The 16,387-nt window shown below is 43.9% G+C and overlaps 2 protein-coding genes across 4 annotated transcripts; both read right to left on the minus strand.

The window, feature by feature from the left end:
* Positions 1 to 3,295: 3,295 nt before the first annotated feature.
* Positions 3,296 to 5,289, minus strand: LOC127294234 (phytosulfokine receptor 1). Its single transcript, XM_051324002.2, has 2 exons — positions 4,399 to 5,289; positions 3,296 to 3,761 (listed from the first exon to the last, which is right to left on the minus strand). Exons 1-2 carry the CDS (start codon positions 5,172 to 5,174, stop codon positions 3,425 to 3,427), a joined length of 1,113 nt encoding a protein of 370 aa, XP_051179962.1. The 5' UTR covers positions 5,175 to 5,289; the 3' UTR covers positions 3,296 to 3,424.
* A 2,451-nt stretch (positions 5,290 to 7,740) lies between these two features.
* Positions 7,741 to 11,775, minus strand: LOC127294235 (uncharacterized). 3 transcript variants are annotated; one of them, XM_051324003.2, is made up of 10 exons: positions 11,676 to 11,775; positions 10,837 to 10,961; positions 9,695 to 9,775; positions 9,514 to 9,602; positions 9,363 to 9,437; positions 9,210 to 9,268; positions 9,059 to 9,127; positions 8,509 to 8,757; positions 8,341 to 8,421; positions 7,741 to 8,248 (listed from the first exon to the last, which is right to left on the minus strand). In XM_051324003.2, the coding sequence occupies exons 2-10, from the start codon at positions 10,957 to 10,959 to the stop codon at positions 8,019 to 8,021; spliced, it is 1,056 nt and encodes a 351-aa protein (XP_051179963.1). In that variant the 5' UTR covers positions 10,960 to 10,961; positions 11,676 to 11,775; the 3' UTR covers positions 7,741 to 8,018. The 3 variants fall into 3 exon arrangements, with proteins under 3 accessions (XP_051179963.1, XP_051179965.1, XP_051179964.1); XM_051324005.1 differs by lacking the exon at positions 11,676 to 11,775 and having other exon boundaries at positions 7,741 to 8,089; positions 8,171 to 8,248; positions 8,512 to 8,757; positions 10,837 to 10,978; XM_051324004.1 differs by lacking the exon at positions 11,676 to 11,775 and having other exon boundaries at positions 7,741 to 8,089; positions 8,171 to 8,248; positions 10,837 to 10,978.
* Positions 11,776 to 16,387: the final 4,612 nt, after the last annotated feature.

Genomic DNA, 16,387 nt, shown 5'->3' on the forward strand with positions numbered 1-16,387 from the left:
CACATCTCGTTGTAATTTGCACTGGAGCCTGCAAAAGTTAATTGGTAAACACGTTAGTTTTTTTTCGAAATGGGGTGTGCCCCGGCCTCTGCATCGGTTGATGCACACAACTTTTTATTAAGAAACTGATCATTCAAAGTTTACAATTCAAAAGATCAACAAGGATCAATAAAAAATCAACCATCGAAACAAAGAGAAGACTGCTAAGCAGATTCTACATCATGTAATCGCTTAACAGGCCGCCAAGTAGCCTGGTAGAAAATCTCTTCCATCAGCTCGGTCTTTTGGTTGTATTGGTTAGAGCATGTAGTTCTACATGGGGTACTTACAATTATGGCCTACCCAAAAGGCCAAAACATTTGGTGGAAAGTGAAGACTTAAAGCGTTCAAACACACGTTGTAATTTGCACTGGAGCCTGCAAAAGTTAACTGGTAAACACGTTAGTTTTTTTTCGAAATGGGGTGTGCCCCGGCCTCTGCATCGGTTGATGCGCACAACTTTTTATTAAGAAACTGATCATTCAAAGTTTACAATTCAAAAGATCAACAAGGATCAATAAAAAATCAACCATCGAAACAAAGAGAAGACTGCTAAGCAGATTCTACGTCAGGTAATCGCTTAACAGGCCGCCAAGTAGCCTGGTAGAAAATATCCAGGGCAACCATTCGAAGACGGTTGCATCCAGAAACCATGCACTCCCGCTGATCCTCCGGGAGCAAGAAACGCCAAAGCTAGATCTAGTGAACCATAGTGTGAATAACCTGGAGAGGTAAGGTCGTGTCTGAGATTAACGTTCTGCATGGCCCTTTCCATCTGCGTAGCATCCGCGTTTGGCTGAGCACGGATCACTCGCCCGAACAGACAAGGGTGGAGGTGCAATCCCCCCAAAAGCCGCCACATCCTTCATCATAGAACTCGTCATTGTTCTTCCTTGATGGTCTTTATTTTCCCTGGAAGCATAATCCCTATATGTATAGAAGTTAATTGGTATGTCAGTCATTCAAGTGTTTTCCATCAATTGAGCGCATAACGCCTTATTATACAGCACCGATCCTACCGCAACATGCATGTTCCTTAAACTATATTGAAAGGTTGTTGATAGCAAGCACTTCCAGATACCTATATAGTTGAAACAGAACCAAAGTGCAAAAAGATCTCCTTAACTCGCATAAGGACCTCCTAGAAATTGGTATCTCTAGGCTTAGTGGTTACTGTAGTGAGTCCAAGGTTGAAGGATGACCTATGTACTATTTGAGAATTGGAATATGGTGAGATGGAAGCAAAACTGTGTATACATATAGAGGGAAGCATATAAGTTGGTACTAAGACATAGTGTATTGAAGATGGAAGCATCGTATATTCACTAATGGAGTACTAGTTTGAATTTCGAAAGTGAACAAACAGAAGCACATGTAGAGGTACTAAGAAATATAGTGTAGTAAAATTTGAAGCATATCGTGTGTAGTACACTTAAGAACTTTTGCGGTAGAAGGAAGAAGGAAGAAGGAAGCACACATCTATACATAGGAAACTTAGTGTACCAAAGGTTGAAGCATGTCATATGTACTAATGGATTACATGTTTTGAGGACTAGGTAGCACATATACTCGTAGTGTCAAAAATACCGTAATCATGTCAAATGAAGTACTAAAGCACTTTAGTAGTGAAGAACAAAATAACGGAAGCACATAAGAACTCACAAGAGGTTTGTGGTAGCAAGGAACTAGGAAACACATGCACGTGCAGTAGATCAGGGGGGAGGAAGGAGATTAGCATACATGGCGTAATTCACAGTAGAAGTTGTTGGAAATCTAAGGGAATGTATAATGATAGGGAAGATGTGCCTTCTCTTAGCGATCCACATCATCTAGAGAAGACAACAAATATAAGTGGTACAATGCATTATCTCTTACTGTCCTTCCTTGCAACAAATAAGAATCAATTAAATTTTATAAAGAAATAGGTTTGCTAAGGGAAAACAAAGGGTACAACGGAAAAAATAGCATTCTCTTATTTTATAAGAGATCATCTTTTAGCTAAGTGAAGGTAGTCTTCTCTTTCTTCAATATCTCTCCTTCAACTAAGCAAAAAAAATCAATATGGCAACCGTAAAAGGAAGGTTAACGTCACCCCATTGTACATGCCTTAATACGGAGTACAATGAAGCAAACACCCCATGTGATTTGCGGGATCGTTAGTAGGAAGCTAACAACTACAGTAACTACCCACGCGCATGTCTATGGGACGCCCCAGAAATCACCAACTCTGCGGCAACAAATAAATCTGATGGACACTAGGGTTCCCATAACAAAACTATGCCAGTCATTCAAGTGTTTTCCATCAATTGAGCACATAACTCCTTATTATACGGTACTGATCCAACCGCAAAATGCATGTTTCTTAAACTATATTGAAAGGTTGCCGATAGCAAGCACTAAGTGGTTTGTTTCCTATCATTTATCCTCCCAGATACCTATATAGTTGAAACAAAATAAAACTAAAAAAAGGTATCCTTACCTTTTATAAGGACCTCCTAGAAATGGGTATCTCTAGGCCCCCAGTATATGTTTTGGAATAAATATTGCCAACCACCATGTTCTATAAGTAGCTGAAATGGGCATTTACTAAGGAGGCTCATATATAGTTTTAAAACAAGGTGTTGTATATCGGTTCCTATGCCATAGCAAAAACAATGTTGAGCATGCTCCTCCTGTTGCTCTTTACACTTCCTGAAATAATAGATCTCGCTTTTATAGAGTTGGTTTTGAGGCCAGGGAGTTGCTAAAACACTTAAAAGAAGTTACAGGAACACCATCGTCAACTATATGAGGGAAGGGCTTATGTCGTCATTGATGTAATGGACACACTTCCTTTTCTTAACAACTTGATCAATCCATGTCCATTAAAGTTGGGAAAGCCCCATCATCCGTAGAACTTGTTGTACAAAAGGCCACAACAATTTTCTGTTAGCCTTTTCAAAATCATACTTTAATATTACTCCATCAAGTTTATTTGTATGTAATTAATGTATTGTTCCATGAAGGATTAGAACATCCTCCATAATATATCTTCTATGCAAAAAGTTGTTTAGGTCAAACGAATGACATTAAGGCAACACATGTTAAAAGATTAGTACATACGTTTGTAAAAATTGTGTAAACTTAAATTTAGCATATAAATTCTGATTTGCTTCCAAACCTTTAGGTAGCAAGGTGATAAATCCAAATTTCAAATGATGAATAGGTAGGTTTGCTTCATGGAAATCATTGAAAAGAGCCACAAAAAGGTTAGACCTATAGACAGTAGAAGGGAAGCTCTTTCTAATCTTGGCATAATCCCCATCAAAAAAACCATGGCATAATCAATACATTTAATTTTCTTATTGCAATTAAATATTCATATGAAGCATTTGACTCGAGACTCTTAGATCTTCGTGAGCATCTCTACCACTTCTTTCATTGTCGGACGATACTTAGGACACTCCTCCGTGCAACTATGTGCGATGTCCAAGAACGCTTCCACCTCCTTTGTTTCCTTCTCCACTTCGATTTGGAGTCGACAATCTGCAATCTCTAATGACATGCCAGCCTCAACCTTTTCCCTCGCCCATTTCAACGGCTCTACTTCCTTCCCGCCAATGTTCTTCATCGGCCAACTAGGTCGGCGACCTGCGACTATCTCTATCATTAGAACGCCGAAGCTGTACACATCCGCTTTTATGCTTGCTCCCACTCCTTGACGAATCTCCGGTGCCATGTACCTATTAATATTGCATAAACAATATTATACGTGCCATTTTGAAGTATAGTGATCTGATTTTGAAGAGAACGACATCTACTAAACAAAGAGCATTGTATAATTAGATACATGTTTTTTTCTCTTAAACTAGTAGCATTATATTCTTCAGAACACTAGTACCAAATTGATAGGTGTTAACGTAACTAGCACGCTTGACTTCACCGCAACAAGAAATTTGAGACAGACGTGAGAAGGTTGTCTGTTTTATGTACTTTTAGCCAGTGCTTTTGTTTTATATATGCAGGTAAGTATGCAACTATGCAGCATCAGATCAGGTAATATTGTGTCGCAACTCGCAACTCCTGACTTCTAAACCAGCAATCACTGGGCCACTAATTGCTGCAATTCGTCCCCAACCTACAAACAATGCCGGTTGCTAGAATTTCAGCTGAACATTACTTCCAACCCAGGCATTGCTAAATCATACCCAAATTCTGAGAATCACAATCATCGGCTGATGAATTCTATGTTGAAGTTATGACCGGGTGCAATCTTAAACTTCATTTTGCACTGGGGTACTTGCAACATCGAAAATAGGCGTGCGCAAACTGTGAGCACGATCTGGGGCGCTGTAATTTGAAATGAGTGCAGAGCATTACCCGGCTGTGCCGGCGGCCTGCGTGCTGACATGCGACGCGGCAGGGCCGCCGGTGACGACCCTCGCGTGGCCAAAGTCGGCGAGCTTGGCCTCGAATCCCTCGTCGAGCAGGACGTTGCTGGACTTGACGTCGCGGTGGAGCACGGGCGGGTGGCAGTCGTGGTGCAGGAAGGCGAGCGCGGCCGCGACGCCGCGGGTGACGCGGAGGCGCGCGATCCACGGCAGCAGCGGCGTCCCACCGGCGCCGTCTCCGTGGAGCCACGCATCGAGGCTGCCGCGCTCGAGGAGCTCGTAGACGAGCAGGCGGTCGCGGCCGGCGGCGCAGTAGCCGAGCAGGCGCGCCAGGTTGCGGTGGCTGAGGCTGCCGAGCACCTCCAGCTCGGCGCGGAACTCGCGGTTTCCGGCGCCGGCGGCGTGGTCGGCGGAGAGCCGCTTCACGGCCACCGCTCCGCCGTCCGGCAACACGGCGCGGTACACGAACCCGAAGCTGCCGTCGCCGATGATGTTGTCCGGGGAGAAGTCGCCGGTGGCCCTGGCGAGGTCGTCCAGCGAGAGCTTCTTGAGCGAAACGTCGATGGAGGAGCCGTACAGCGACCACGACGAGGAGAGCTCCGTCGATACACGGACGGGGAGGGAGGACGACGACAGGCAGCGGCGGTCCGGCTCGAGGAGGCGGTTCTTGCGATGGCGGCAGAGGAAGGCGAGGAGGAGGCAGGGGAAGGAGATGGCCGCGAAGGCGGCCACGGCAGCGACCAGCGCTTGGTAGACGCGGTCCATGGCTGCCGGGCCGGATAGCTACGGAGGTGGGATCACCTATTGATTCTTGCGATGGAGGAAGACGAAAGAGTGGCCCGTATAGCAGGAGCGTTCGGCGGGTTCCGGCTGACTGTTTGTCCTGAGAGGGAGACTTTGACTTCTGACTACTCCAGTCTCTTAATTTCCACTCACATCCATATCCTTCTAGGTAGAAGAGGACATAAAATTCCACATCCAGCGTAAGAAAATTATACACATTGTAAAAGATTTATCTAAAGTTAGATTAGATATACACTATTTTGTCGTATAGATATATTTTTTGATAAAGAAAATATATTAGTATCTAGAGATACCAATTACATCCAGCCTCCAACAACGTGATGCCCTAATGGTAGTACGGATGCACACAGCCAAATAAAGAGAAAGAAAAACGAAGAAATAAAAAAGCATCGGTAAGGTATTCCAACTTTAGCAGCAACAATACATCCACCACCAAAACATCACCTAAATTACAGGCTCTCCAAAAGCGACGCCTCCAAGAAAGTAACAGTGCACAAGCATCGTCATCGCCTGATCAAAAGATCTTAGGTTTTCACCCTAAAGATAATCTCCACCCTCAAAACAATGTCTTCAACAATATTATTGTCAAGCACAATCAATTAAGGGCAGACTTTGGATTTTCACCCGGAAAGTTAAAAGACTCTGGATTTCACAAGTATTGCTACCCTCACTTACATACTACTGCTGCAAAAATCCAGAACACCAAGCAAGTTCCTCAACAACACATGGACTCGAACCTCCATTGGTAGTCCTCCAATCCGGCTTTTATAATATTCTCCGCCTCTTGTTTCACCATGAACCAGAATATCATCTGATGGCAAATGGTCGGAGTAAAAGCATAGATGTGCACGACCAAATACCACCCGATCCAGCAAACTCTAGGCAATATGTGCACTGTTACATTCACCGGCGGAGCCTTCCGGCTCAACACTCCGGGCGGATCAAGAGTGACAAGCCTTGGAAAGTTCTTCATCTTCGCACAAGAGAAACCCTAGGACCGTTGCCTTTATTCGCGAGACTGATAGGCCCCCACGCCGCTAGTCGTCTCCTTGACGGAACCAAAGAGGAAGGAACCGAAGAGGAATGAGGTAGTCCAGCGCCAGGCTGCAAGTCAACAACATGTCCCGAAGATAGCCAAAGACCGGCCCTGCTTGAGCCCATCTGGTCAAGATCGGGCCTCGCAGCCTAGATCTCATCCCGACGGCGCAGATCACCGCCATTCCCGTCGAAGCCGGGGCGCCGATGTACCGCCTCCTCCTCGTCAACCCCGGACGAAGATCCTCGGCCAGCGACGACCACACCGCCATGTGCCCCCACCAGCGGCCCCTACTCACGAGAGAAGCCGTCGGGCAGCAACTCTCCATCCCCACTGCCGCTTGACGGGAAGGGGCCACTACCACCGCCAACGAGGGCGGCAGCGGTGGCCAGAGGTGGAGGAAGTGAGATCAGGTGACATGCACCTTTTGCATGTCACCGTGTGACATGCGGCCTAAAGCCAAATTTAAACTTTGCGAAAAAATTTGAAAAAAATCATGCATGTTCACAGCACATATTAAGATAATCTCTAAAAATTTCAGATCAAAATTCGAAACATACATCGAGAAACAAAAAAGAGAAACTCAGATATGAATAGTCTCAGAGAAACTCAGATTTGAATTCGGGAGACAGATTTCTCTTTTTTGTTTCTCGACGTATGTTTCGAATTTTGATCTGAAAATTTTAGGGATTGTCTTAATATGTGCTGTGAACATGCATGATTTTTTTCAGATTTTTTCGCAAAGTTTAAATTTAGGTTTAGGCCGCATGTCACACGGTGACATGCACACTCCGGTGGAGAGGGCGGAGGCGGCGCCTCCAAAGCCGCTCAGGAGGGAGCGACCCAGGAGGAAGAAAAGATCTCCTACAGGGGCAAGCTAGTTACATTCAGATTACATAAATTTAAGATATCCTTTTACGGACGGAGGAAGTATCATCATCATATTTATGGAGAACCTTATATGATGTCACAGTTCATTACATTCTATTTTGTGTGTTTTCTACGAAACCTTTCTAGTATGTGTTTAGCTTTCGAAGGAGAGCAGCTAAACTGAACAGACCGTAAAACATGTAAAAACAGTCAACCAAATGAGAATTTTTGTAATCCACAGCAGTACCAAACTCAGGCTTAATTTGCCGTCCGTCTAATCTCTAGCTCCAGCAAGCGAAATCTGGGCATATGGCAGCCATGGCAGCAACTGGATTAGGCAGTGGAATCATTTTTTTTTGTTTTTGAAGGATTCCATGTGCATTTCATATGATAACAAAGAGTACAATACAGATACACACACGTGAACCTAATCGAAACGTCCAGAAGGACATAGGTAACAAGACAACTACAGAGAAGAACCACAAAAGTAAAACATTATAGTAGAACATTCCCTGGAGAGCATTTGAGGCGATGGCGGAGGTACCAACAAATGCAATTACCATGAAAAAAAGAATAAGGAGATAAATAAACAAACCTGTTTGGCACGCACAGACACACACATGAAGCAGGAGATATATATACAGGACGATGAAAGCATATTTCACAGCCTGGTTGCTAGGTGTTCAAGTACTTGGCTGACAAGCCTGCCTAACTAAACAAACCACAAGTAAGCCACACAAAATCTGCCCAGCAAGTCATGCAGCATCAGAGGCGGTATGTAAAGGGCAAAACGATTCACGTCAGAGAGCCCCACGTATGGAGCAACACAGGTAGTAAATACTACTATCAGATAATTAAGCCCAGCGGTGCTTCAAGGTTTGCACTTGGCAAGCCCCGTCTTAATCTAGCATCGGACCACGCCCACGGCCTCGGGCTCGCCATGGTCCTCCCCTTCTTCCCCTGCCACGACCTGCGAGGCAGCTGAGTGTGAGTGGTGACAGGTAATAGCGTGCAAAAAGCACAGGAACATCGTGTGTCAGGCGGAGTTTACCACGGCCTGGAGGGAAATACTCATCAGGTTCGCCATCGAAGTAATCGCTCTGCTCGACCCTTCTTCCCCTGCCACGCCCTGCGAAGCCATGGAGAATTAGAACCATCAGAGGACACAGGACAGGGCATGCAAAAAAACCAAAGAAGGATGATATGTCAAACTGAGCTCACCACGGCTTGGAAGGGGGTGATACTCATCTGGTCCACCATCAAAGTATTCACTCTGCTCCATTCTTCTTCCCCTACCACGCCCTGTCCGTGAAGCCAGAGAGAACGGGAGTCGTGTTAGGTAGGGGCATGCAAAAACCACAGGAACACGATAGATCAGACTGAGATTACCACGGCCTGGAGGGGGGTAATACTCATCGGGTTCGCCATCGAAGTATTCACCCTGCTCTTCATAGTACCCGCCCCTGCCACCATAACCATAATCATAGCCATAGCCACCACGCCGACCACCTCCGTAGTAGCCACGCCCTCTGCCTCGTCCTCTTGGCCAACCTCTCCCTCTGCCTCTACTGGTGTACTCATATCCATCCTCTTCCCACTCTTCACCCCAATCATAAGGAGGAGGCCCATTGCTCATAGCTGCACAAGAAAATGGGCAATGAACTATGGCCAAGCTTTATCACTTGGGAACACAAAGCTGAAATCCAAAATGGAGCCAACTGAAGCGCTCCTCACTGAGAATGCAGGAACACCAGTTTTTAAAAAACAGACACATGAGACGAGTACAACATGCAAAGGAGTACTCCCTATAACAGAGCAAGATAGGGTAAACCAGCAGTACAGAATGCAAAAATCATATAAGGTGCTGATGTTCAACGGCCCTATGGGCTGCAGCCTGAAAGTTATGTGCTCAAGAAGACATGAGAAAGAAACAAAAAACCTCTGCCCCTGCCTCTTCTGCCACCACCACGTCCACCACGACCTCTCCCACGACCAGTGGGAAAGGATCCTAAATTGCCAAGAATAAAGTTATGACCAAACTGGGATACATGTATAGAGAAACAGTGGAGAGGATCAATTTAGAGTAACACCTTCATGTTCATAGTCAAAAGCAGGTCTGACCTCTTCAGCTGGTATGGGTGGCTGGTACCTAAGGACATAACCCAAAATAACAAGACAAATTTAGAGCCAGTCTGCAATATCAAACGTATAATATAACTACCAATGAGGAACATTTGACTTACCCTGTAGATGATGTATCCAGCGCTTTCTTGGACAATGTTAGGGTAATCATTGATATATGACGAGTTGTCTCTAACCTGTGGTAGAAGTGCATTAGTGTGACCAAGAGTATTTCTTCTTTTTCTGAAGAAAGAAATATATGTACATCCGTACGGGAGAAGGCCTTCTTCCAAAGGTTCCCATGTGTCGGTGATATCAATAGATTCAGTAGAAGTGTTCTGATGGAGACCCACTATCCTTCTCTGATGAACAGTTATGTGTCAATTAGCAAAACAAGCAACCACTTTAACAGCAGATATCATAATGCATAGTGAGTTACTACTGTACTATTTACCTTGATCAATTCAGCAACCATGACTGTCTTACTTATGGCTCGACCCATGGCTTTGATAGTAATCTCATCGTGCCCATTTTCCTGAAAAGAACACATGGGAATAATATATAGTAAGAACAGGAAGAAGTTTATAGCTTGGTTATGCACTAAACGAAAATGAAATCAAGATTAAAAATACTGTCTGGAGATTATGAAAGGTGGAATAGCATTGTTGACCACTGACCACGAAGAATTTTAAAAAAAAAATAGATCAGATAACAAGCTGAAGAAACATTAGATACAAATCACAATGGTATCTTCTCTACATTTAGGTGAACTGCACACAGCTTGATATCATTTTATCAAGCTGAGAGGCTTCACATAGTTCAAGCCTCATAATTGAACAGTAAGTAACTGAAATAAACACAAACTAAGATCTTTTTGTAACAAAGCTTTGTACTACCTCTTAGGAGGCATGTGAACATGTTCTATCTTTCAATGAAATGAAAAACAAAGAGTCCTTTCCGTTTTTTTCTTGAAAAAAAATAAAGAATGAACACAAACTGATAGACTTCACAGAGTTGTGCTGTTAGGATCGAACAGAATTTAAGGGACACAGAAGCACTATGAAATAAGAACCAGGAAAACCCATGCGTTCATGTAAGATGGTGCGATGCCAACAACCATGTACTATGGCATGGTAAGTCATTAACAAAAGTTCGAAATGACAAATACTGAAAGGAGACTCTGATTGAGCTGCACATTTGGCTTGTGAATAGAATGAGCAAGCCTAGTCGATGCAGTCAGAGATTAAGAAGTTTTGGCGCCCGTTAAGCCAAGTAAAATAATAATCTAACTGAGTTTGATTATAAAGTTGGGAGGCAAACAGGTGCAGAATCTGAAATCTGAGACAACTAATTTGGGACTGAAGGACTATGAAATTTGATTACAGTGGTAAAGAGACACTAAAATGAGCAAGCAACAACACCATATGCATGCGCAGGCATAGCACACCAGGCATCCGTTAGTACCCGTGATATTTCCACTATCTAGATTTTCAGACTGACAGCATTTCCCAGCAGTTCTCAAGCATGTCATACAGAGGATTTTCAGATTTTTCCTGCCTATGGGACACCAACAATGAGTCATAGAGAGGGGATCACCTCGAGCAACGACATCCCGTAGCCGATGTAGTTCCTCATCCTCCCCAGCGCAGTGATCCTGATCTCATTGTCACTAATCGGCGCTTCGTTCCGAGGCTTCTCCACCCTCTGGTACCTGTCCATGCCTAGGAATCAACACAGCCTGTGGCATGTCAGTATCCCAGCAACAGCGTAAAGTAGGAAGGAATAAGATAGGCATGAACAGAGATGTGACTTAGCGGCAGGTTAGCGCAAGAGCTGATAAGTACATAACGAGTACACACGTGTAGCAATCATAAAATACTTCCAATCCGAGAGCCGCCGTACTTTAAGAAGAAAATGGCATTTCGTTTCGGAAAATGAGAAGCGCGCGGCACAAACTGGGTAACCGCTGCGCTGGCCGTGATTCATACACCTGCAAGGCCCTAACCCCGGTAGGTTGCAGCGAAGGATGCAGGAGACAGTCAGAAAAAAAAAAAAATGGAACGAGAAGCAGGGGCGAGCATGGCAGTACTGTGGCGAGCTATGAATTTCTCGAGACGAGGGGGGAAACAGGAAAGTAAATGGGACCGCGGCCGGCGATGTCCCTGATCCAGGGGAGCACTCCGGTCCGGGGCGCCAATTGTGAAGCCTACCAACCAAAACCGCCGGAATGACGCTGGTTTGATGCCGCATCCCAGAACGACAGGAAACAAGGCCCCGCCCGCCGGTAGCGGTAACGCCCCTACCACCTACGCGCGCGCTCCTCGACGGCGACATGGGGGCTCTAATCGCGCTGCTAGCGGTCGCAGGAACCGAAGACGGGCCGAGGGAGGGGGCGGAGAAGGGGAAGGGGAGGATGAAGAAGGAACCGATCGCACCTTGCGGAGCGAGCGAGAAGGAACAGCCCGAGGTTCCGGAGGAGGGCAGAGCGAAGGGGCGAAGTGGTGGTTGTCGAGGGGAACCTCCGGTGGAGTGCGTGTGCGTGTGCGTGTGCGTGGGGGGAGTGCGGATGGATGGCGTGGGTAATTTCTGACCGTTCGTTCGCGCGGGTGTGTGGCTAGTGGCTTGGATGGACGCGTGGGAGGGCGGAGTCGCGGCCAGTTGGTGTTGAAGGACGGGTAGGTGGGAGGGGGGGCTGCGTGTGCGTGTCACCTAGGGAGGACCGGCTCAGTTTGTCAAGAAGGAAGAGAAAACACAAATAAACTGATGCTAGGGTGCCAGCTATAAAATGGGCTCACAGAAGCGCCCCATGATACGCCTAGCGCGAGTTGAGTCGCAGTAAAACTCACGATGATACATGCATAAATAGACGAATCTGCTGATGTCAGCGGAATCTTTTCCAAATTTGAATATTCAAAACGTTTTAACTTTGAAATGACAACTCAAAATTAAGATTCGCTTTCACCAATAAATCCGTCTCGACGAGATCTTCAAAACTAGCACCCATGTTGATATGTTTCGAGAAACTTTTTTTTAGGCTAAAAGTTATCAACCCTGTTTGTTTGAATAATCAACCCTCCGTACTTGAGTGATCAATGGTAAATGTATAAAATTATCAACCTCAAAGTTATTTTTATTTGAAACATTTTAGCGAATCTTTTTTAGTTTAGAAGCTATCAACCCGATGTCCTGTTATTTATCAATAGTAAATATAAATAACTACCAACCCTAAAAATCAAATATTATTTCGAATATTTGGCGACTCTTTTTAGTTTACAAGTTATCAACCTGGTGCCCCGTTATTTATCAATGCTAATTATAAATAACTACCAACCATAAAAAGTATTTCATTTAGAATATTTTAGCGAATATTTTTTTATTTTACAAGCTATCAACCTGGTGCCTCGTTATTTATCAACGGTAAATATAAATAAATAATAACCCTAAAAAATATTTCATTTAGAATATTTTAGCGAGTCTCTTTTAATTTACAAGCTATCAACCCGGTGACCCGCTATTTATCAATGATAAATATAAATAAATATCAACCCTAAAAATTTAATTTAATTTAAAATATGTATGGACTCTTTTTATGTTTACAAGTTATCAACCCGGTGCCCCGTTATTTATCAACGGTAATTTAATTTAGAATATTTTAGCAACTTTTGTTAGCTTACAACTTAAAAAATAGTACTTAATTTGAGTAGCAAGTGGTAGTTCATTTGAGTTGCAAGTGGATCTTCCCACCCGTTATTTTCCCCCTTAAAAACCACTAGCCCGAAAAAGGGAATTATAAAAATTAATCGAAAAAACATGAATTACCGTACGAAATAACAACCTAAAGGGAATTGCAAAAAAAGATAATTGTCAAAAGGGAATTGCAAATAAAGAGAATTGAGAGTCTGCTCGTGCTGAAAAAAAGAGTATGCATGCATGCAGAAACTTGTGAGAGCTAGCCTCGTGCTGAAAAGTTGGCTCATTAAATGCAAACCCTTGAGATAGTTTATGCATGCATGCAGTGTGAAGACTCTTGGTTGTATGCAACATGCAAGTGAGAACATGAGCTGCTAGTGCGAACACACATCTGCATGTGAACGTAATTAAACATATGAGCTGTTAGTGTGAACACACATCTGCATGTGAACGTAATTAAACACTACGAGACAAAAAAGAGAATTGACTCGCGCTTCCTCCGCGTCGACCAAAACTGATCGCTTGAGCGATCGATTGCCAAGGAGGGGATTCGCGATCTATGCGGCCGAACCGTTTCTTGAATATGCCACGGTTATCCCTCTGCGGACCCGCTTTGCTACTTTTCTCCGCCAAAAAAATACAACAAATATGGCTACTCCGTATCCATGCCTATCTTGCATCACAATCTCTCTCCAGATCGAGTCAGACCAAAAAAAATTCACCGGAGAGTGGAAAGACAGGAGCTAGGGCACGACATAGGAGCATGTCGATCGACGCGCTGTACAGGTTCTCGATCGATGGCGACCTGATCAGGAACTCCATGATGTACTTCGGTACTTGCCATGAAGGAACGGTTGCGGGCATTACCGTGGATGGTAGCGCAGAAACGGTAACGGCGGCGGTGCAGCGTAGGGAGCTCGTGGCGGCGATCACAAAGGATGTACGGCTGTCCCACCTCAGATGCATTGATCAATGGAAACCACTGCAGCTTTGGCCCAGCCAAATCGATTCTCTCTCGCCCGATAAAATGGCTTACATTGCCATCTCCCCCGGATCCCGCCCTCGTCGTCGATTTTCTCTGCTGCCGACAGGATCCAAACACGTCGGCTTCAGCTCTGGTCATGGTCTCACGGAACACACTGTATGACGCTTTTCAAGAAGACTCAAGCATTTAAGCTTGGGGATGCCCAAGGCATCCCCTTCTTCATCGACAAATTATCAGGTTCCTTCTCTTGAAACTATATTTTTATTTGGTCACATCTTATGTACTTTACTTGGAGCGTCTGTATGTTTCTATTTGTTTGAATAAATGCTTGTGTGGGAGAGAGACACGCTCCGCTGGTTCGTATGAACACATGTGTTCTTAGCTTTTAATTTTCACGGCGAAGGTTGAAACTGCTTCGTTAATTTGTTATATGGTTGGAAACGGGAAATGCTACATGTAGTAATTGGTAAAATGTCTTGGATAATGTGATACTTGGCAATTGTTGTGCTCATGTTTAAGCTCTTGCATCATATACTTTGCACCTATTAATGAAGAAATACATAGAGCATGCTAAAATTTGGTTTGCATATTTGGTCTCTCTAAGGTCTAGATAATTTCTAGTATTGAGTTTGAACAACAAGGAAGACGGTGTAGAGTCTTATAATGTTTACAATATGTCATTTATGTGAGTTTTGCTGCACCGGTTCATCCTTGTGTTTGTTTCAAATAACTTTGCTAGCCTAAACCTTGTATCGAGAGGGAATACTTCTCATGCATCCAAAATCCTTGAGCCAACTACTATGCCATTTGTGTCCACCATACCTACCTACTACATGGTATTTCTCCGTCATTCCAAAGTAAATTGCTTGAGTGCTACCTTTAAATTTCTATCCTTCACCTTTACAATATATAGCTCATGGGACAAATAGCCTAAAAACTATTGTGGTATTGAATATGTACTTATGCACTTTATCTCTTATTAAGTTGCTTGTTGTGCGATAATCATGTTTCTGGGGACGCCATCAACTACTCTTTGTTGAATATCATGTGAGTTGCTATGCATGTCCGTCTTGTCTGAAGTAAGGGAGATTTACCACCTAATGGTTAGAGCATGCATATTGTTAGAGAAGAACATTGGGCCGCTAACTAAAGCCATGATCCATGGTGGGAGTTTCAGTTTTGGACATATATCCTCAATCTCATATGAGAAAATTAATTGTTGCTACATGCTTATGCATTAAAGAGGAGTCCATTATCTGTTGTCTATGTTGTCCCGGTATGGATGTCTAAGTTGAGAATAATCAATAGCGAGAAATCCAATGCGAGCTTTCTCCTTAGACCTTTGTACAGGCGGCATAGAGGTACCCCTTTGTGACACTTGGTTAAAACATGTGCATTGTGATAATCCCGGTAATCTGAGCTAATTAGGATAAGGTGCGGGCACTATTAGTATACTATGCATGAGGCTTGCAACTTGTAAGATATAATTTACATGATACATATGCTTTATTACTACCGTTGGCAAAATTGTTTCTTGTTTTCAAAACCAAAGCTCTAGCACAAATATAGCAATCGATGCTTTCCTCTTTGAAGGACCTTTCTTTTACTTTTATGTTGAGTCAGTTCACCTATTTCTCTCCACCTCAAGAAGCAAACACTTGTGTGAACTGTGCATTGATTCTTACATACTTGCATATTGCACTTGTTATATTGCTTTGCATTGACAACTATCCATGAGATATACATGTTACAAGTTGAAAGCAACCGCTGAAACTTAATCTTCCATTATGTTGTTTCAATATCTTTACTATGAATTATTGCTTTATGAGTTAACTCTTATGCAAGACTTATTGATGCTTGTCTTGAAGTACTATTCATGAAAAGTCATTACTTTATGATTCAGTTGTTTACTCATGTCATTTACCATTGTCTTGGATCGCTGCATTCATTACATGTGTTTACGATAGTATGATCAAGGTTATGATGGCATGTCACTCCAGAAATTATCTTTGTTTATCGTTTACCTGCTCGGGACGAGCAGAAACTAAGCTTGGGGATGCTGATACGTCTCCGACGTATCGATAATTTCTTATGTTCCATGCCACATTATTGATGATATCTACATGTTTTATGCATACTTTATGTCATATTTATGCGTTTTCCGGAACTAACCTATTAACAAGATGCCACAGTGCCAGTTCCTGTTTTCTGCTGTTTTTGGTTCCAGAAAGGTTGTTCGGGCAATATTCTCGGAATTGGACGAAATCAACGCCAAAGATCTTATTTTTCCCGGAAGGCTCCAGAACACCGAAGAAGAGTCGGAGGAGAGCCAGGGGCCACCAGGAGGGTGGGCCGCGCGGGCCAGCCCCTGGCCGCGCCCCCCTATGAGGAGGCCACCCTGTCGACCCTCCTGCGCCGCCTCTTCGCCTATATAACCCCTTTCGACCTAAAAACGCAGTACCAATTGACGAA

The sequence above is a fragment of the Lolium perenne genome, chromosome 4 (assembly GCF_019359855.2).
Source record: "Lolium perenne isolate Kyuss_39 chromosome 4, Kyuss_2.0, whole genome shotgun sequence".
In the NCBI taxonomy this organism is placed as follows: Eukaryota; Viridiplantae; Streptophyta; class Magnoliopsida; order Poales; family Poaceae; genus Lolium; species Lolium perenne.